Source organism: Barbus barbus (assembly GCF_936440315.1).
Source record: "Barbus barbus genome assembly, chromosome: 36".
Taxonomy (NCBI): Eukaryota; Metazoa; Chordata; class Actinopteri; order Cypriniformes; family Cyprinidae; genus Barbus; species Barbus barbus.
In genome coordinates this window covers 12,181,546-12,203,868 of record NC_136714.1, presented here as the reverse complement: position 1 = coordinate 12,203,868, position 22,323 = coordinate 12,181,546, and the positions used below count along the sequence as shown (strand labels likewise).

Genomic DNA, 22,323 nt, shown 5'->3' with positions numbered 1-22,323 from the left:
CTAAATCTCAAAGTAAACACTCATTCCCATTAGAAACACGTGTACGAGAAGTTATAAGCTGGTGACTGGAGTACTTCAAATGAGGCATGTAGCACAAGAAAGGGAAGAAACATAAAAAGGTATAGTTTATGAAGTGTAGAGCTGATTATAGAGATGACAGCAGAGTACAGACTTGTCAATTCAGCTCTACTGAAAGGCTGTGAGGAGAGGAGGTAAATCACACTTTATAAACACTTGACAGACATCATGAAACAACTGCACTGACTATCAAGTGTTTCAGAACAGTATGTGACTGTTCTAATAATATCGCCAGTGAAAAAACTAAAACAAGTCAGACAGGCTCTGCTGGCACACAGATACATACAATAACGTACAATGGGACAAGGAGCACAAAAGTCTGAACAATCCAGCTTGAAAGGCTACTTACCTTCACTTTTAACTCACCCATCCTCATGAGCCACACCAAGCTGTTAGTAATTCAAAACAGAGCATCATACATTCATTCATCTTGGCCAGGGGTTATTGTGACTGGAATTTACTGAGGTTTAAATGAACGCTTTTGGCCTTTATATGAAGGGTTCAAGCGGAAAGTGCAGTTTTTATACGAATCTATTTGGCACTTTACACATGAATGATCAAGTCAAAGGAAATTTCTATTATACGAATGATAACGTGAGCGAGTAAAACATGAGGTAGAAATTAAAGAGACTCAATTAAAAACGAGTGACATGAAAACGTTGCGTCTAAGTCAGTCGAATTTTTATTCAGGCGGCAAGATGACAGCGACTGGTAGAACATGAATCTGTTTTCATAGGTTTAAATCAAAACAAGCACAAGTTTCGAACCTGCTCGAGTGGACAATATGATAAAGAGAGCGGTTTCGGATAAACAGTCGAGAAAACAGGCTTTTTACAAACGTACATTTTAAACAGAAGTGTACGCTAACAATAGGCAAACAGCAGTAGTACAAGTAGGACAGGAAACAATGTTGAGTATTCAGTAATATTTTCAATCACAAGCACGTCCATTATAATGTGATGTCAAAATAAGTCTTTATAATCTAAACTTTCTCTGAGTCTGCGGAGTCGGCAAATCAGCTGTTTGTCTAATACAACGAGATTTGGAAATACAGTGTTGATATTGCACTAATGATTCAGTGTTGTTTTTAATTTATTAGGCGGTTGGCGGCTGGTCAGTCGTTTGCTTCCTTTGACCGGTGGTGCTTTATCCTAGGATGCGGCAGCGGATCCGAAAGTTGAACGGCTGGTAGATGCGATGTGCTCGGTTAGCCGGTAGGATGTGATTGGTTGATCAGTCAGTTAGCATACAGCTCCGCCCACAACAACCTCTTTACCCATTTCCTCTCTGTTCCTTCCCACTGGTCTCACTTACATACAACATTACCTCTAACACCATAGCAAGTTCATTTGCCTAGACCAAGGTAGTCAAGAGATGAGATTCAATAAAAAAAAAAAAGAAATTACAAACTTAAAAAAATAAAAATAAATAAAAATGACCTCCAAATTAACTCTCTGACTCGTGCAAAAGACAGTTTGAATTAAAACACTTGAATATTCGTAAATACCAAAAAAAAGAAAAAAAAAAGTTAACATTCAAAACGACTAATTTCCTGTTGGGTAGACGCATGTTGAAATATCAATGCAAAAAATGTATATATATATATATATATATATATATATTCAAGTGACCTATTATATTTTTGAAGTGCATGCTAGAGTAAAATGAACTGTGATTTGATAAAAAAAAAAAAACAATTGAGAAAATACTCAAACTGATATGCCTGGCAAACATAATACAACATAACATGCTATAAAATTCATGTGTATTTAACTTCCTATTTGCTGTTCCTTCATCGGGCGGAGGTAAATTTTAGTTAAATGAGTACAGTATTAGCTGATTGACCCGTTATATCTAAAATCGCTACAACTATCACAGAATATTACAAAAACAAATCACCCCTAACTCCCTGATGGAAAGCCCCTCTTAGATTACTCAGCTCCTCAAAAATAAAGGGGGCGGACAAACTTCAATGCTTAGTAGCTACGGCTGAAGCCATTGCTGTACTTGTCCTCCAAATAATCATCCTTATCAAAGCCTGAGGAGAGAGAGTAGCGCTGATAGTGGGAGGAAGGAGCGGCGGTAGGGGGAGGAGGCACAGAGCTAGCGCCATTGCGGGCGAAACCCCGGGCAAAGCCGGCAGAAGAGGGTGGAGGGGGAGGCGGAGGCAGGAGAGAGCGGCGCCCGCCAAGAGGACTTCGCTCACGGTAGTAGCGACCGGCGAGAGGAGGCGTGACCGGCCGCTGAGGGGGCGGAATGCGCCGGTCGTATGGATCCCGTTCGTAAAAACGCGGGGATGGTGCGGCATATGGGTCGTGGCGAAGGCCCCTCTCATACACATCGCGCTCATAGTAGGCGCGGGGGTGGCGGCGGTGGGAGAGGAGGGGGTGGAAGTCGGCCACGAGGCGGATAGTATTCACGGGGCGGCGGGCGTGGGGGGAGAAAGTGAGGATGGTGGTGTGGGTGAGGTGGATAGTGATGCGGCGGAGGAGGAAAATAGTCCTCCCCTCTGTCATTTCTGGAAGGGTTACTGCGTGAGAGGGACACAAAGATCTTTTGGCCCTCCAATTTGGAGTGGTTAAGCTTTGAAATGGCCTCCAGAGCCTCACTTTCCCTCTGCATGTGAACGAATGCATAATTCTTCACAATATCGCACTCCACCACCTTGCCGAACGGCTGGAAGAGCTCCTTGATTTTGGAGGCGGTGACGCCTTCAGGAACATTGCCCACGTAGATCTTGGTGGCATTGCGTACCTTGGTGGTGGCGTACTCAACGGTGATGCGGGAGCCATTGACCTCGTGCTTGTGCAAAGCAGAGACGGCTTTCTGCGCCGCCTCTTCCTCGTCCATATGCACGAAGCCATAGTTTTTCAGAATGTCACAGTCGGACACGGCGCCATACTTTTCAAACAAAGCACGGAGCTCGTCTTCTGTGGTTGCTGAAGCTACATTGCCAACAAATATCTTCACCATTTTGAACAGGAAGAACAGCAGTGCGTTTTGGGATCAGTCTTTGGTTGATTCACAAGTGCAAGGTATCAAACGATGAAGTTCCTAAGAAAAAAACAACAAAGTAAAATAAACAGGCAAAATATATGTAAATCAACTTTACCAAGAATTTCAAATGTAAAACACACAGGATAAACCACAACCTCCATGCTGCCATTCAACGTTTTTTTTCATTGGTATTTAATAATAATTAATGCTTAGATCATAGGAATACAAATCAAACAATGTATTATTATTAATGGATTATGAAGTCAGCTTCATATTGGGGTCATAATCCTGTTGGGGTGTATGTAACTATTATTAAGTATTGTCATAATTGCAAAATATAGGCTTTATTGGAAATTATTGCATAATTACTACATGGCTGTGCTAGATGATACAGTTTAGCCACCACAATTATTCATTCTTCATCGTATCGTTTGCGGAGAAGAGAAGCTAATTTATGCAGTGCATGATACTTAGATTTTTTTTTTCTCTCAAGTTTTGTAGAATTTAATTTACTGTGTTGATCTGATTTACCGTGAAAACCGTGTCACCCGCTGCTGTTTCAGCTCATATTAAATTATCCAAATAAAAGTGTGTTCAACAAGCTGACAGAAGTAGATCCATTTCTTTGTTGGAAACTTTTAAATGAGAAAGTATTATTGTTGTCATTATAAATATAAATGTTTCCATGGCCACGGAGGAGAATAAGAGATTGTGGATCACATTCAGCGAGTCACAAACTCGCTGTATTTTTATATTTATGTCAACAAATGACAAGCAAAATCTAATCCCTAGGAGCTTGTAAACAGTTTTATAGCATTTTAAAATGCTGGTTTGCTAAAAGACATGCAGGTGATCCAGAATATTAACACGACATGTTTAAACAATCCATAAGCGCTTTCTACTTTACAAAATGCTTTAAGACTGTGATATAATGTTCATATTTTGGGCTCATCTGTATTTTGACTTATTAGTAAGGTGTGTACAGTGGCGTTTTATCATCACTGTCTCTGTGCATTAAGCTGTTCTTATGAGAGGAAAATGTTTAACGTAAATAAACGTGTTGTGTTCATATTTTGAGCTGCGTATCTGCACGCTTTACAATTGTGTCTTTATCACTGTCTTGGTACATTAAACCACTTTAAGTATTTTAGAAAGGCCCCTGTTCAAGATCTGCTAATTCACGAGCCTAGTGAGAGTCATACTAGCAAAGAAGGCAACGTTAATAATTAAACCAACAAAACCAAATCTTTCAAAAACACACAGAAATGCGATTATTTTATTGAGTGAGAGGCAGTAGGTTTAATCAGTGACATCAACAGATTTACTATTCGACCTGCTTCCTTTGGTGTTTTTACACAGAAAAAACTAACCGTTTTCTCTCAGAACGATGGTCTGAGTTACTATTGCAATTCTCGATGCAGCATGAATGACATACAATGGTGACATTTTTCACAGTCACGACAAAAAATATCAAATACTGCCCTAAACTCAACAGCGGAAAGGCTGCAAATATGGCGGATAAACAAAGCAGTTTCCCAGAACTCATTCTCTTTCTCTATAGCGTATAAAATCAGACAATTTCTGGTTCAATATTTTTTTTAATCTTATGTGGTCAACTCGTATTGGGTTGAAATTCCGATGAAAAGAGTTTATCTGTAATCTAATGTAGCAAAAGCATCTGCATCTCAATCATGTAAGTTAATGACTAAAGCTATCATGCTAACGCTAGCATCTATTCGCGCCAGATTGAGGAAGTAAATAAAATATTTTGGCGAAACAAGTCTTTACATAGATTACGACTAAGAATCCCACATTGTAAAACAATTCAGTGCGATTACAATTCAATATTCTTGGTTCACGTATAAAGAGAAACTATCGGACAACAGAGTGAATACATTTTCTGCATTATGACCATTCAGATGGTCGTACCGCTTTTATAATCGACGGGTGAAATACGAAGAAAAGGATCTGAAGTTTCTCATAAAGTGTAATCTTTAAAATGTACCTTCAAAGCGCAACTATACCGATGTCAGGAAAGCTCGCTGATAAAGGATGATGACCGTGTCAATGCCTCGTTGGAGGGTTGGGGGAGGGTCACATAAACGCTCAACAGCCTGAGAGCTGGCGCCTCCTACCGTTTGACCCCAGTTAGCGATAGCAAGTCCGACTCATTTCTGCGAACCGGTTCTTTCGAACAGGCTCAAATGATTCAGCTCTATTACGTGATTAGGCCAACACGTGGTCCGCGGTCTCTTCTATGTCTGCGTGGCCAATTATAAAGTGTGCTGTAATATGTGTTATAATATAATCAAGTCATAAACATATTTTATATTTTCTGTACATATAACTTTTCTGCAATTTGGCTATTGGAGTAACTTTTCTTTCGCCCATTTTACTCAAAAACCGGTCAGACCGATTCAGTGTGATCTGTGATCCGATTCGAACAAAACGATTCGTTCGAATCGGAAATAACTACCCCAGATGTGCACACGGTGTCATTTTTCTTTCCTTCCTCTGATTGTTCAGCTCAGTTCACAACAAAATGCCCAATTATTTGAACTAGACATAACCCAATTTACACAGCCCAACTATTTACAAAATAAGAGTTCATTTGCTAAACCAGACAACTACGTTTTAGAAAATGTTCAAAATTTATATTTTGTTTTTTATCCTGCATTCCAATATCAAACTGCAGTAGGGATGTTTTGATTAAATAACTAAAAACATACAGCTAACACAAAACCATTTATCAAAATTAATAAAAAAATGAGTCATACGTTTTTGCAAATAAACTCTTCAAATATGGATTAAATCTGGTGCTGTCTTAAAATACAGGTCCTTCTCAAAAAATTAGCATATTGTGATAAAGTTCATTATTTTCTGTAATGTACTGATAAACATTAGACTTTCATATATTTTAGATTCATTACAACACAACTGAAGTAGTTCAAGCCTTTTATTGTTTTAATATTGATGATTTTGGCATACAGCTCATGAAAACAGCTCATCTAAAAAAATTAGCATATTTCATCCGACCAATAAAAGAAAAGTGTTTTTAATACAAAAAAAGTCAACCTTCAAATAATTATGTTCAGTTATGCACTCAATACTTGGTCGGGAATCCTTTTGCAGAAATGACTGCTTCAATGCGGCGTGGAGGCAATCAGCCTGTGGCACTGCTGAGGTGTTATGGAGGCCCAGGATGCTTCGATAGCGGCCTTAAGCTCATCCAGAGTGTTGGGTCTTGCGTCTCTCAACTTTCTCTTCACAATATCCCACAGATTCTCTATGGGGTTCAGGTCAGGAGAGTTGGCAGGCCAATTGAGCACAGTAATACCATGGTCAGTAAACCATTTACCAGTGGTTTTGGCACTGTGAGCAGGTGCCAGGTCGTGCTGAAAAATGAAATCTTCATCTCCATAAAGCTTTTCAGCAGATGGAAGCATGAAGTGCTCCAAAATCTCCTGATAGCTAGCTGCATTGACCCTGCCCTTGATAAAACACAGTGGACCAACACCAGCATCACTGACTGTGGGTACTTGACACTGGACTTCAGGCATTTTGGCATTTCCCTCTCCCCAGTCTTCCTCCAGACTCTGGCACCTTGATTTCCGAATGACATGCAAAATTTGCTTTCATCCGAAAAAAGTACTTTGGACCACTGAGCAACAGTCCAGTGCTGCTTCTCTGTAGCCCAGGTCAGGCGCTTCTGCCGCTGTTTCTGGTTCAAAAGTGGCTTGACCTGGGGAATGCGGCACCTGTAGCCCATTTCCTGCACACGCCTGTACACGGTGGCTCTGGATGTTTCTACTCCAGACTCAGTCCACTGCTTCCGCAGGTCCCCCAAGGTCTGGAATCGGTCCTTCTCCACAATCTTCCTCAGGGTCCGGTCACCTCTTCTCGTTGTGCTGCGTTTTCTGCCACACTTTTTCCTTCCCACAGACTTCCCACTGAGGTGTCTTGATACAGCACTCTGGGAACAGCCTATTCGTTCAGAAATTTCTTTCTGTGTCTTACCCTCTTGCTTGAGGGTGTCAATGATGGCCTTCTGGACAGCAGTCAGGTCGGCAGTCTTACCCATGATTGCGGTTTTGAGTAATGAACCAGGCTGGGAGTTTTTAAAAGCCTCAGGAATCTTTTGCAGGTGTTTAGAGTTAATTAGTTGATTCAGATGATTAGGTTAATAGCTCGTTTAGAGAACCTTTTCATGATATGCTAATTTTTTGAGATAGGAATTTTGGGTTTTCATGAGCTGTATGCCAAAATCATTAATATTAAAACAATAAAAGGCTTGAACTACTTCAGTTGTGTTGTAATGAATCTAAAATATATGAAAGTCTAATGTTTATCAGTACATTACAGAAAATAATGAACTATCACAATATGCTAATTTTTTGAGAAGGACCTGTACATTCTTTTTTCCTAACATGAAGACTTTTTTTTTTTTTTTAAAGTTTCTAAAGACAAACATTGACATTTAGAATAGTATCATAAATAAATGGTTTATCACTTTCTGATTTATAATAAATATTACATTGTTTAACAGAGCAGTAATGCACATTTAAACTGAAATATGTTAAGATATTAATCAAATTAATATGAAATCTATTTCAATGTACATAATGACCTGTTAGTCATAATGGTAAATGTAATTTTAAATGTAATTAATGAACATTAGGAAAGCGTTACCCTAAAAACAAACAAAAATTGCCACCTAATTTGCAAGTGCTCTCAATTAGAAATATGTTAGAAAGTAAATAGTTTTATTTGTATTGCATGCTCTTTAAATCAATTAAAGAACAACAGTGTATTCCAAATGTTGCTTGAATGTGAAACAAAAGGAAACAAAGCAATTCACTTAAATAAAAAGAATATTGTTCATGAACAACTGAACAAATCATCCAAGGTCTGGTTTATTCATATAATAATATTAATAATTATCTTCTCCAGAGAAAGGCAACGAAACACAGACTCATTCCAGTGCAGCAGATTGGATCCAACCAATAATTACTTAATTGGCCCTTAATTAGTTTCAGATATATGACCCCTGCAGTAGAAGAGAGAGAGAAAAAAAAAACGAATTGTCTGGGCATAGAGTGCCAAGAAGTGATTCACCTCCAGTGCACTGAAGGTTCAAGTCAAAACTTCAATTTCAGCTCAAATAAGACACTGTACTGTGATGTAGAAATGGTGCAGAGGTTACAGATTAGCTACCAAATCATTGGCTAGATCAGAACCGATCATGGTGAGTGGATATGAAAATTCAAATGATGGCTCTACTGAATGTGCCTAGCCATTTGGGTCTCGATTTCGTGTTGTACATTCAGAGCGTCAAACCGCCAATCTCTCATCTCTGCTCATCACAGCTAACCTGGAATTGGAAGTAAGATCAAGTAATGTGGTGGTTTACCAACGTTTGTGTTTGGGGATCAACAAGGAAAAGTACCAGGGTATGGGGGGAGAGTTATATACAGCTTTCCATGACAGTAGCTGGTTTGAGTATGTAAGGAATAAAAAAAATTACTGGCAAACAATTCCAGTTTATTAACACCAAGCTCTTCTCGATGTTTTCAGAACTGAGGACAATTGCGAGGTCCAAGAAAAACCACAACATTTGAACGAAATTGCCACAAATAAAGATGACAACACAAAGTATTCGGGGGGGGGGGGGGGGTGAGTAAAGAACAGAAAACCCAAACCAAGACAGAACACCTCCCCCAAAAAAATAACCCCCCTGAAAAATGTCTATATGCACAAATGTCCCCCATGAACCTGCCTTACACCTTTTCCCCCTTTACAGCCTCTAGACTCTTCATTGCTGCCGTAGAGCTTAAAACTCCAATGATTTTCCTCACAGTGCCTCCTCATTCCCAACACATGGGCTCCAGCCGTTCCTCAAGATTTTTCCACAGAAACAAGTCTTCCTCACAGTTTTAGCTCGTTGGCGATCTTTGAGGCGATGTTCTTGAAGGCGATGGAGGTTCCGGAGATCCTCTTGAAGCGCACCCCGTTGAGCGAGAGGCGAGGTAACTTGCACACCTCCATCTCCCACTGGACGAAGTCGTCATGCGCAGGGTTGCCCGAAACGCAGAGGAGCATGAAACGCTCGCGCAGCTCGTACTCGCAGCTGTTGGAGTCCAGAACTTTCCGGATCTCCTTCATCATTTCGTTGGGCTCCATGGAAGAGGTGGTCTTCATGCTCCAGGTGAAGCGTAGGGAGCGTGGCTTGGTGTCCTTGGAGGCCTGGGTGGACGAGGGTGTGCTGGACACTGGAGAAGAGGAAGAAAAGGCGTCCTTGTTTTCGTCGCCAGGCAGTCCTTGGGTACCCTTCTCCATCTTGTCTGCTGTGCTCAACATGGGTCTTCAGTCAAGAACAATGAGAGGAGAGAGGCACAAATAGGAAAATAAAGGTGAACATGAGGAAGACAAGGAAATTATAACAGAAGAAGCTTAGTTGATTCAAGCTGTAACTAGTTCTGTTTCAACACGTTAAAAACTTTCAAATCAACATGATTATGATCAACAACACAAAACACCAACATGGTGCTATGGTGGAAGACTACAATGCAGTCAAAACAACAGCATCCACTAATTGGACATCTGTAAGGGGCTTTGGGGGGTAAAAACAAAAACAGAAAAAAGTACATAAACTCTGTTAGAAGTATAGAAATTTTAAATTTATTACAGGCCTATTTTCAGATACTAAGAAATTCTTGCATGTAAATAAAAAAAATACATTACAGTTTAAAAGTTTGGAGTCAGTAAAATTAAGGAATACATACTTTTATTCAGCAAGGAGGCATTGAATTGTTTAAAGGTGACAGTCAAGATATTTTGAATGTTATAAAACATTTCTACTTCAAATAAATGTTGTTCCTTCAAACTTTTTAGTCACCAAAGAATTCTGGAAAAAAGTATCAAGTTTCCACAAAAATATTAACTGTTTTAACATTGATAAGAAATGTTTCTGGAGCATCAAATCATTATTACTAGAATAGTTTCTGAAGGATCATGCGACACTAAAGAAAGGAGTAACGGCTGCTGAAAATTCAGCTTTGCCATTACAGGAATGTTACATTTTAAAATATTATTTTAATTATAAATTTGTAATATTTCATATGTTTTAATGTATTTTTTATTGAAAAAAAATGCAGCCTTGGTGAGCATAAGTCATTCAAAAACATTTTAAACATCTTACCAATCCCAAACGTTTGAACTGTAGGGTACATTTGATTCGGTCTTGTGTTGCAAGTCATCCAATGATTTAAAAGAAAATTACCCAATTTAAGCTTCAAGTGACTCCACACTCAAACAGAACATGAATAATTCTATTTAAAAAAATGTCTTAGTAAGTAATGATTCAGAGATTGGAGTAGTACGCTTCTGTAGATAAATGATTTTTATTAGTCAGTCGTTGTCCTCACCTGCTGGCCTCATCTCGAAACTCTCCCTCATACGGACTCCTCAAAGAAAACCAACAAGTTTAGTCCCTCAATTCATCTTATTGCTGCTAGCTAAGTATTAGTCCTGTTCACGTAGAGTTTGGTATCAATACATAATTATGCAAATAAAACTTAAAGTATCTGAAGCAAAATCCATAAAGCATCTGCAGTCCCTTCACCAACTTCTTGACCATTTCATTTTAAACTCTGATCCTTGGGATCAACACACACTCACATAAGCCACTCTGTATTTAGTGTAAAAACACCTGAGCAAATGAGCAGACGTGGCATACTTATAGACATGTGTTAAAGTGCACATTTTTACAAGATACAGTCTGGTAATGTAAGAGTATATAACATTAAATGACCCAAAAGGAATGAAAACGAATTTCAAATCTTAATTGAAACCTAACCACAAAAATTCAGTATATTTCCTAGAGCAAAACTACCAGAGGTCCTTCTAAACTTAAATTCCCAATCTTGTCTGTCAGATATGAAATGTAAAAATGTGTATCTGGTTCATTTTGTCATGTGTGTATTGTACAGCTGAACAAGTGACTTCAGTGAGATGTGTGTTGAATGATGCAATCGGACGGGGAGACCGGCCACCTCCAAAACAGCGTAGCACGAGAACGAAGGAACAAAAGCAGCACGCCTGTTTTAGTCCAGCCATATAAGAATAAGCAGTAGACCGTAAGAGGAGAGAAGCAGGCGTCACCCTTTACAACCCTCACCATGAAAACACGACTGACATCCTCTATTGACTCTGCCTGGCTGTGAACTTCTGTCTGCAAACTATGAACTTACCTGACCTGTTAAAAATCAAATGTCAAGCTTTGGGCAAAGGTTTAGCTGCCATCAACAGAATATACACTCACCTAAAGGATTATTAGGAACACCATACTAATACTGTGTTTGACCCCCTTTCGCCTTCAGAACTGCCTTAATTCTATGTGGCATTGATTCAACAAGGTGCTGAAAGCATTCTTTAGAAATGTTGGCCCATATTGATAGGATAGCATCTTGCAGTTGATGGAGATTTGTGGGATGCACATCCAGGGCACGAAGCTCCCGTTCCACCACATCCTCACCACATCCCAAAGATGCTCTATTGGGTTGAGATCTGGTGACTGTGGGGGCCATTTTAGTACAGTGAACTCATTGTCATGTTCAAGAAACCAATTTGAAATGATTCGAGCTTTGTGACATGGTGCATTATCCTGCTGGAAGTAGCCATCAGAGGAAGGGTACATGGTGGTCATAAAGGGATGGACATGGTCAGAAACAATGCTCAGATAGGCCGTGGCATTTAAACGATGCCCAATTGGCACTAAGGGGCCTAAAGTGTGCCAAGAAAACATCCCCCACACCATTACACCACCACCACCAGCCTGCACAGTGGTAACAAGGCATGATGGATCCATGTTCTCATTCTGTTTACGCCAAATTCTGACTCTACCATCTGAATGTCTCAACAGACATTTTTCCAGTCTTCAACCATCCAATTTTGGTGAGCTCGTGCAAATTGTAGCCTCTTTTTCCTATTTGTAGTGGAGATGAGTGGTACCCGGTGGGGTCTTCTGCTGTTGTAGCCCATCCGCCTCAAGGTTTTTCGTGTTGTGGCTTCACAAATGCTTTGCTGCATACCTCGGTTGTAACGAGTGGTTATTTCAGTCAAAGTTGCTCTTCTATCAGCTTGAATCAGTCGGCCCATTCTCCTCTGACCTCTAGCATCAACAAAGCATTTTCGCCCACAGGACTGCCGCATACTGGATGTTTTTCCCTTTTCACACCATTCTTTGTAAACCCTAGAAATGGTTGTGCGTGAAAATCCCAGTAACTGAGCAGATTGTGAAATACTCAGACCGGCCCGTCTGGCACCAACAACCATGCCACGCTCAAAATTGCTTAAATCACCTTTCTTTCCCATTCTGACATTCAGTTTGGAGTTCAGGAGATTGTCTTGACCAGGACCACACCCCTAAATGCATTGAAGCAACTGCCATGTGATTGGTTGATTAGATAATTGCATTAATGAGAAATTGAACAGGTGTTCCTAATAATCCTTTAGGTGAGTGTAAATGACAGAGATATGTAGATATGAATTTTTCACATCTTCTGTCTGAGGGACATTAACATTATGTCTGACCTTCATTAACATCCCTTTATTAATATAATAATAGTGTTGTTAATGAAGAAACCATTTTTAAACTTTGTGAACAACAAAAATTATACAGATTTAAATCTCACAAGCCCAAAAATAAAAATGATCTACTCACCACTCACTTCTTTCCAAACCTATAAGAATCTTTCAAACACAAATTAACAATATTTTTAATATAACCTGAGAAATGTCCGTCCCTCCTTTGAAAGTCCCCGCAACCAAAACTTTAATGCTTTAAAAATGTCATTAAGAGAACATAAAAGTAATCCATCAATGTGAATAAAGCACCTAAATGCAGGTCTTCACTTTGGATCACACAATCACTTTATATACTATAGAGGGATAGTATAAAAACCAAAAATAAAAACTCTGTCATTAATTGCTCACCCTCATGTTGTTCCAAACCCATAAGACCTTTGCTCATCTTCAGAACACAAATTAAGATTTTTTTGATGAAATCTGAGAGCTCTCTGACCCTCCATAGACAACGCAATTGAAATGTTTTTGTTTTCTATGCGCACAAAAAGTATTCTCGTAGCTTTGCAAAATTGAAGTTGAGCCACTGATGTCGCATGGACTAATGTCCTTACTACGTTTCTTGGGTCTGGGAACCTTTCAGTTGCGTTGCGGTCTATGCAGGGTCAGAGAGCTCTATTATTTCATCAAAAATATCTTAATTTGTGTTCTGAAGATAAATGGAGGTCTTACTGGGTTGGAACGATATGAGGTAGTAATTAATGACTGAATTTTCTTTTTAGGCGGAGATATCCCTTTAATCTTCCCCTCGCATATAAGCACTGATCAATGCACATACGTGGAGCACATCAAATATGGTAAATGTGCTTGCTTTGATGAAATGGACTTTGAATAAAGGGACTGAAATCTTTCCAGTTGCATTAAAAATACATTCATTTGCGTTTCAAAATTGAATAAAAGACTTATTGGTTTGGAAGGAGATAAGGGTAAGTAAATGGCAATTTAAATTTTTGGGTCAACTAATGCTAAAAATACTTACAGTAACGGTTCTCAAAATGACTTTGTAGGGAGTCAGTTAAGATCAGCTCAGCCAATTCAGCGAGTCGAATCCAATTCATGTTTTTTTTTTTTTTTTGACAGATTAATTGTAATGAGCCAATTTATGAGTCATCCATTCAGAAATCAGACCACTATTGTCACGCTGTGCTTGTTGTGGACACTTCAACAGAAAGAGGTGTTGCGTGTCTAGTCTTTGTCTTTCAACACATTTAATTTGACTGCAAGCTCACAGGTAAGCTAAAGCATTTATTTTTTTTACTTTGCCACTGTAGATTTAGCTATACATTTTAGTATTTTGGTAGAAGTACAATAACCTTTGATAATGGATCATTTAAAAGTTTGTTTTATCCTTGTACAATGGTGTAATTAGAAACAATCCATAAAGACCTGTCAAACTTGTATTACACCATCATTTAACTGCATTGTAGGAGTGTAGTCATGTTGCATGATGACAGCACAGACGAGGGCGCAGGGAGACCATTTCACAAGATCTGCATGACCGGACTCCAAGAGTTCATATGAGAGAGGAGCGGAATGATGCATTTGAAAGAGGGATGTGTTATTCACAGAGGAAGGAGGAAGAGGGGGAAGAGAGGGCTGGCAGAGGAGTGAGTCAGGCAATGGACGCAGAGCATTAGTAAAGAATAATACCATGAAAAGATATGCATATGGAACAAAAATAAATGTTGGTTCAAGACACAAGACATCACAGAAGGAATATAGAGCACAGGAAAAAAGACATTGTCTTGGAAAAACACTAGGGTAACGTTATTGCCTACCTTCTGGGAAATCTGAATGAGAGATTTCTACAGAAAAAAAAAATTGAGAAAAAAAGGAAACAATGTGTTTCTCATATGTGAATGTACCATTGGAAAATCTCTCAAAAAAGATGAAATACATCCTGTTTGGCTGATAGGTGAAGAGGTTAAAAAGGGTTGTTTATGAAACCTATGAAAGGTTTTCCTGACCATTAGTGTTAGCTGGGGGCGGTAATAAGGGCACAAGGGTTTGTAGTCAGATTAAAGAATATGAATTATACTTTATGAAGTTACACAGGGCTGTTTAAGATTGCTGAAGAAACTGTGAATTGTAAATGTATTGCATGAATGACGGATGTTAGATTAGGGTCCGGTTTGCAGGGCTCCCACACCTTTTTCACAAATTTTTAGGATTTATAAAATACAAAATAGTTTATACCCATGTTAAGTTTACTAAACCGCAAAAACCAAATTAAGATATCATTAATAATTTCCATGACTTTCCTAGGAATTTCCATGATATTTCTAGGTATTCCCTGACCGTGGGAACCCTGGATTTCATATTAGTTATCCTTCAGTTAGCATCTCTCACACTTAAAACCATCTTTGCTCCAGCAGCCCTTTGTTTGAGAGTTCATGATCTTAGCCATAAAAAACAGTGCCAGTCCAAACCATCTCGTCCTGAAAGAGGGGAGCACTGGTGAGAGTCATGAGAATGTGTATTCCTAACAGTTCACGCAAGTAACAGTGTCACCATGAAGATGGATCATAAACTCACCTGCGTACAAATTTGGAAGTAAACTTGCTGAAGATGCCCGTCCCAGGACGGCGCATCTGGCTGTTGCCATGGGAAAGGGAAGGGGAGGCAGAGGGGTCATTATACGCTGAGGCTTGCTGGTCTCGTGTGGCTCTCTGCTGGCCCGCGTGGAAAGTGCTTCTGCTCGTCACCCCTCTGGAGAAGTTGGTACGGTCAGCCATTGAGGAAATGTTTATGTTCTGAGCTGAGGGGGACACCACTGGTGCTTTCTGGTTGGCCGTGCTGTTTTTTTGTTCATGTGCAAAGGTGAAAAGAGAATCAGTTAATGCTCAACTCCAGTTTAGTAGCCCTTCAAATACAAAACAACATCAGTAAATTTAAGCCACATGATAGCAACATGCAGCTACAATAATCAGGCATAAAAGCATGAATAAGCCATTTCATTATGCTAACAACTGCAGCTCTTGCTGCTAATGCACAGATGGCAGATAAATTATCATGGAAAAGAACCTACATTTAATTTGAGATTGATTTTAAAAAGTGATGGAATAAAACCCAGGCATGCACTTGCGTGTGAAAACAATTCCACCATCAGCCCATGTTGGACCATGCCAGACATGTGACAAGCCACAGACTTAAATCAAATGAGGACCACACATACATACATACATACATACATATATATACATATATACATATTATTCTTTAAAAACTCAAATGTAATGTAATCAAATGTAATCTTTCAAAATGAATTTATTTTACATGTATATTATAATGCTGTGATGCCTAAATCCACTTGTAGCATGTAATTGTTTTTTTATTATTATTTTATTATTATTTTTTCTAATTTATACAAAAATGTTTCCACAATCATATTTTTTTCCTATAGCAGCAACTCGGCATATTAGAATGATTTCTGAAGGATTATGTAACACTGACTGGAGTAATGATGCTGAAAATTCAGCTTTGCAATCATAGAAATATGTATTAAAACATTTTAAATTGTATTATTTCAGTGTAACTATTTTTACTGCATTTCTGAACAATAGTGTAAAAATTGTATTATCAGTATTTTATATCAGTATTCATAATTTATATCAATATCCTAATGCAGTGTATGCATAGTGCCACAGTGTTTAAAGGACAAATGGACAAAATTTAAAGACAAATGCTTAACTTATAGTCCATCTCCAACTGAAGACAAGTATTTTAACATAGATTACACACGTCACCCCTTAAATTAACTCAAACAATGTCAGAAAACCAAAAAACTGAGGGAGACAAAACCATTGTAAGCATGCATACAACTGTCTGTAAGCGTTTAACTTTCCAGGATGGCACAAGCGTCTTTATTAAAGGTTACTTAAGCAGTGAGACAGGTTTTAGAGGATATTAATGTACTGTCTCGTTTGTCTGCAGAAAAGAAGGGGTGGAGAAGGACGGAGCAGCAGAGCAACACAACACATGCATAAGGGAGGGAGGACAATGAGTTAAAGCTTGCAGAAAAAGAAAGGAACAGATTATCAGGTCCGTGACATGAACAATGTGTGTTTATGCGGAGGAGAAAGTGGGACGGGGAGAAAGTGGGGCGGCGAGTAAGACGGATGGCGGAGTTATTGTGACGGACAACGAGTGAGAGAAAAGTAAAAAAAAAAAAAAAAAAAAAAAAAGGAAGGCCTGGGAAGTACTTGGTACTTTGTCTGCAGATCTCATGTATTCTAAACCTCAAAACAACATTTCAGTATGACTTGGCTCGTCCCTGGCTCTTGAAGTCGAAGCCCCATCCGAATAGTTTTGGTTCTGGCTGCCACTTGCCTGGGGCGATGTGCATGGAGGTCTGGGGGACTGGGGTGGGCGGAGGTGGACAAAGACTTGTGGTGGCGGGTGCGGGATGAGGCAGCGAGGACCGCGGCCGCTGAGGCAGTGGAGGCGCGGGACCCCGGAGTGTTCAAGCTGGGGGAAAGACGAATAACAACAGCCCCCATGTGCGGACACCCCCACGTACAGAGTGGAGGGAAGTATGGGTGAGGTTGTAAAGCAGACAGGTTAGATTCAGCAAAGATGGAGGGATGGTTGAGAATGTGATGGAACAAGACAAAAGCACACACCAGAAGATAAAAATACAACTCTGCGCTGCGATAATGCAGGTTAGGATGCTATTTTGGACTCAAGTCTATTTTTAGATCTATATAGATCAAAGCTCGTCAACGTCGGATCAAACTTGCATTATTGTTGGAAAGCTCACTCTGTCTCTGTGCATTGAGTGAGAATCTAAAATGAGATGCTGTGATGATCAAACGCGTCTGACAGCATAAGCCTCATGGGCATGATGTGCTTTTAAAAGCTACTCAAATCAATTATTAAATAGGTAAAGTTAATCAAACTCATCATAATACATGCAGAATAAAGGAGACAAAAGACATCTGATGCATTTGTGAGGGCGATTTGGTGGCAGGTGTCCTGCTGTCAGTACCATAATGTCTGTATTTTTATTTGCTGCTCTGCAACCTGACCTTGCGCACACACATAAAACTCTTTCCGTGTCAGCATTCAAGCAAACTTAAACATATCACGTGTAGAGATCGACCGATATATCGATTTACCGATATTTTCCCGATATTTAAGCATTTTTTCATAATCGAATATCGGTTTTGTAATATCGGATTCCCCGATAAACACCGCCATCTTGTGGACGTTTTCAGAATTGCGCGCAGGATCGCAATTGCAGCGCATCTGAGGGGAGACGAGACAGCAACGGCGTGCAGGTACTTGATTTGCTGTAGTTAGTAAACTATTTAATATTACAGGCATTAATGCACAAATTAGATGTATTACATAAATGCCTGATATATAGTTTAAATGCAACTTGGCTCTAAGAAATATGATAAATAAGATACTCTGTCAAGCCCTGTCCCTATAAAGATAGGCTATAACTTTGCCTGAAATAACACAGCCATGAATTAGCACATGGTGGAAATAAAAGCGCTGAATTTAATTCTCTCTGTGGTCTATTAGTCTCGTGAAGTCGGAGTCACATAGATAATCCGTCAAGTCCTCTCCCAATAAAGACGTAACTTTGCATGAATTAAATAATACAGCCATGAATGATTGCATGTTGGAAAGAAAAGCATTGAATGTAATTCTCTCTCTGTTGTCTATATGCTCATCATTAGTCTCGTGAAGCCGCTTTCATATTGCAGTTCACTCAGCGGTTGATGCTCAAGAAATGCTCAGCACGGCCACCGCATGTAACTTTTAACAATATTCACTTTTTGAAGCACCCTAAATTGTATTAACACTTACTATATAACCATTATTTCGTTTATAAACATCTAAATTAATACAACTCTATGGAAATTAATTATTTATTATCTCCGCGATCGATCGCAGTTTGAGTAGCCTATAGTTCTGTGTAAAGGCAGAGATAAACCGCGCTGTCAGCAGCATAATTTAGAGCATGCCAGTTGAGAAATGCAATAAAATACAATGCTTGTTATATTCCAATATTCCAGAGAATATTATTCTGTGAATTAACATTATCCAGTGAATTATTCTTCACTCTTTATCCTATTAAACAGCTTATAAACCTACTAAAACTGTAGTTAAAAATGAAGTTGATATGACTCCTTTCCTTTATTTTCTCCATTTGAAAACATTAGACTTTCTATGTTCATTTTGCTTACTGCTAATATTAGTAAGCTTATATTATATTATAAGCTGCAAAAGCTTTTTATAAATAAAATGTTTTTTATTGTTGTAATACGAAGATTAAATTGAACATGACAGGGCTCTAGACTGCGACCAAAATGGTAATTGTTTGCGAGTTAAAATTTGACGTGGTCGCATTTGTACGAGTGCCTGGTCTGCCCTGCTCCAAAGCGTCTGCTTCATACAGCGCGCGCTGCCAGCCGCAGCACATTATAGCAGGAGTCAGATTTCACTGATCACGTGAAGAGAGGTGCTTTCAGCACGAGCGCTTAGTGGGTAGAGCCTGGTTTATACCCGCCGCGTCAGCACGGTATCAACTAAAGTAAAAGAGCGCTTCTTAAACCAGAGAAGGTGAACGTGGTGGTATTCTTGTAGAAAAAACATGCAAGTCCTGTCAGCTACAGCCAGTTTAGTTTTAGTTTTACTTTTTGTTTTCGTTTTGAGAAGCTTGTTATCTTTGCTGTTTACCTCAGGTTATGCTATGGAGGCTTTCCTTAATTAAAAAAAATATATATATTAATATTTATTTGCTTCCTCAGAGTTTGCTAAACATTCTGTAATATACTAGGTATATAGTACAGCATGTGGTGTGTCCTGTGCCATACCTCGTCTTATTCGTTTTTGTTGATAAATGTTATGTAAGAGTTTGTCATTGTCAACGTACTGTTTTATTGTTGTTGCGCTTTTTAATTAAGAATAACAATGAATCTATCTTTTGTTTTAGTCTTAAAAAGTTAAAGGTGTATAGATATAAGCAAAACAGACAATGATCTTTTCTTGTAAAATGTGACACCAAGATCGCAAATTTGAAAGTAAAACGCGCACGAAAAAAGGAATTCCTGTTCACAAAATTTAAATCACAAATAATACTGATGAAAAAGAACGAGTTGAATGTTGAAAACTTTCGTTACCATATAACTATAAACTATGATAAAAGTTCATCAGCATGCATTGATTAATCAAATGTTGTTGCAAAAGTGAGATCAGTGGGAAGAATGAGTCTAGAGCCCTGCATGAAAGACTGCTAATTCTCAAAACATTTTTTGTTAAGATGACTGAAAGGAGGAAAAACCAAAGTGAAGTATGGACTTACTTCACGCAGTAATTTATTTACTTTATAACAGTAAATAAATATCGGTTCTGCATATCGGTTATCGGGCACACAGACATGCAAATAATTGGTATCGGTAATAAAAAAATCAATATCGGTCGCTCACTAATCACGTGGCTGCTGTTTTTCGGTTTCCTGCATCTCTTCTCTGTGTAACCTGATTATTTGGGTCAAGCAAAATCACTAATTCCAGATTAAGGGATGAGACTGACTACATACCAATCGAGGGTAATACGTCAGTGTGCCTCAGTATATCTGCAGTAAATTTTCAACAGTCGATGTTGGGGTTTTCCATTTCCTTGAATTAGTATATTTAAATAATTTTCATGATGCGTGTACAAAACTCTCAAATAAGTCACTCAACTTTGGATTGCGCGCAGGTTTTATTACAACTAGGAAATGTAACATTTTAGAGCAGGGCATAATTAGAAAAATATAAAATCGGATATTTAAATAGACAGATATATCATACTATGGCACAGATCAGACTTCTTATTTTAGGATCAATTTGGTACTAAAATACGTGCCTAATTTGCAGTGCTATGACTGTAGGAATTCACCACAGTTTACATTTATTGGAAACTTTATGGGAATCATTAGAGAAATTTTCCCGGGCAATTTATAATGTAGGCTATATCGACTGCATCTGTGGCATTGTCGATTATCACAGACAATTATTCCCACTTGTCTCTGAGTTTGTAAAAATGAACTAGTGCAGTTACAATAGCTGGTATGCTGGCCAGAGGGTTTAAGAGGACTTATACAGCTCGTATTTCTGTTAAAAACACTTACATTGTCTGCTTAAACTGTGCAGCTATCTGAAACATCTTAATGGAGAAGGACTACTTTTCTAGGCGGATGAAAAACAGTATTTGCAAAATTTGCATTTACTAAAAGAAAGTAACCAAATTTACTGTTTAGCTGTTCATATTCTGAACTGAAAGATAAAAGGATATAACTTTAGACAGGCAGAGTCCGTAAGAGATTCTACACACAACTAATTTACAATAACACAATACCGGTCAAAAGTATGAGGTCAGTGTGATTTAAAAAAAAAAAAAAAAAAAAAAAAAAAAAGAAATTAATAGTTTTATCCAAGGATACATCAAACTGATCAAAAGTTACAGTAAAGACATTTGTTACCAAAAATGTTTTTTTCAAAACTGCTTAAAATTCACAAGAATAAATTACATTTAAAACACATTAAACTAAAAACCATTATTATAAATGGTAATAATTTTCACAATATTACAGTTTTACTGTTTTTGTGATCAAAAAACAAAATGGGAGAATGTAAGACTTTTTAAAAACAAAAACTATACTGACCTCAAACTGAAATGTTTGTTACAGTTATACTTTTCACACCGAGATAACAATTTAAACATTGATTCATTGTGCCACAATTGTAGGCATATAGCCGTAAATGAGTTTCTCTGAATGAGTCAAAATTATTGCCTGTTCTGAACACTAGCATGCCACAGCAAGACATTAAGTTGAAAATAACCCAGAATATTATTTCATTGTATTGAATGGATCCCAAGCTGCTGAGCTCTTGAATCATTACTCTTTTTTTAATCCTTGGACTAATTCTAAGTTCCTGAAGGCGTTGCAAATCAAGCTGAACAGATTTCAGCTTCGCGCTGCGCACGAATGTGTGCTTGAATGTGTGTGATTGTCATTGTGAGAATGTATGTGTGTACACAACAGGATTATGTTTCCCATGATGGCAGAGCAGCAGCCTGATAGAATGAGTCGAGAGCAGAGAAGCTTTCCAAACAGTCTAAATATACACATGCGCACATACACTACTTTTAACACCAATACACTTTGCAGAAATTAGTTTGATGGGTGCTTCCACGTGATCCGGAGCGTGAAACGAAGACTCTGTACATTAAGAGGAATGTGGCAGTACCTGTCCTTGCCGTTGTGTACTCCCAGAGTGGCTCTCTCAGTGACTGGAGAGTTCCTGCTGCGGCTGGTGCCTGAGGACAGGATGCTGTTCTATACGGCACATGAAGAGCACAGAGATCAGTGACGTGAAATCACAACCGTGCGGTGTATCAGTTCCTCAGGGGGCTGTGTACTCACAGTGGAAGGGGTAGGAGTTTTCTTATGGTCTCCGGAGATCAGCGGGCTGGGAGGGACTTTACTGGAGCTGCCTGAACCAGCAATGTGCTTACTGTCGCCCTGAGGACGCTTGGTGGAAACGGAGCCGCCTGCGGTGTAGAGGGAAAACATGCGAGTTTTACAAACCAAACGAGCCAGCGCTTATG

At 38.8% G+C, this 22,323-nt stretch overlaps 1 protein-coding gene and 1 pseudogene across 21 annotated transcripts in view; both read right to left on the bottom strand.

The window, feature by feature from the left end:
• Positions 1-1,926: 1,926 nt before the first annotated feature.
• Positions 1,927-5,147, bottom strand: LOC306856322 (annotated as a pseudogene). The gene is made up of 2 exons (XR_013786093.1): positions 5,081-5,147; positions 1,927-3,132 (listed from the first exon to the last, which is right to left on the bottom strand). The product of XR_013786093.1 is annotated as an uncharacterized misc_RNA (transcript).
• A 2,384-nt stretch (positions 5,148-7,531) lies between these two features.
• The window catches only part of LOC306856320 (serine/threonine-protein kinase MARK2-like), a 42,312-nt gene continuing 27,520 nt past the window's right edge, over positions 7,532-22,323 (bottom strand). For 4 of the 20 annotated variants that reach the window (XM_079395534.1, XM_079395539.1, XM_079395523.1 and 1 more), the window contains exons 13-19: positions 22,139-22,266; positions 21,963-22,051; positions 17,047-17,184; positions 15,253-15,513; positions 14,496-14,522; positions 10,500-10,538; positions 7,532-9,436 (exon numbers count right to left, since the gene is read on the bottom strand). In XM_079395534.1, the coding sequence (XP_079251660.1) occupies positions 9,001-9,436; positions 10,500-10,538; positions 14,496-14,522; positions 15,253-15,513; positions 17,047-17,184; positions 21,963-22,051; positions 22,139-22,266 (1,118 nt within the window). In that variant the 3' untranslated portion in view covers positions 7,532-9,000. Of the gene's footprint in view, positions 9,437-10,499; positions 10,539-13,798; positions 15,156-15,252; positions 15,514-17,046; positions 17,185-21,962; positions 22,052-22,138; positions 22,267-22,323 lie in introns of those variants that run through there. The other 16 variants (XM_079395528.1, XM_079395542.1, XM_079395527.1 and 13 more) reach the window with 6 other exon arrangements.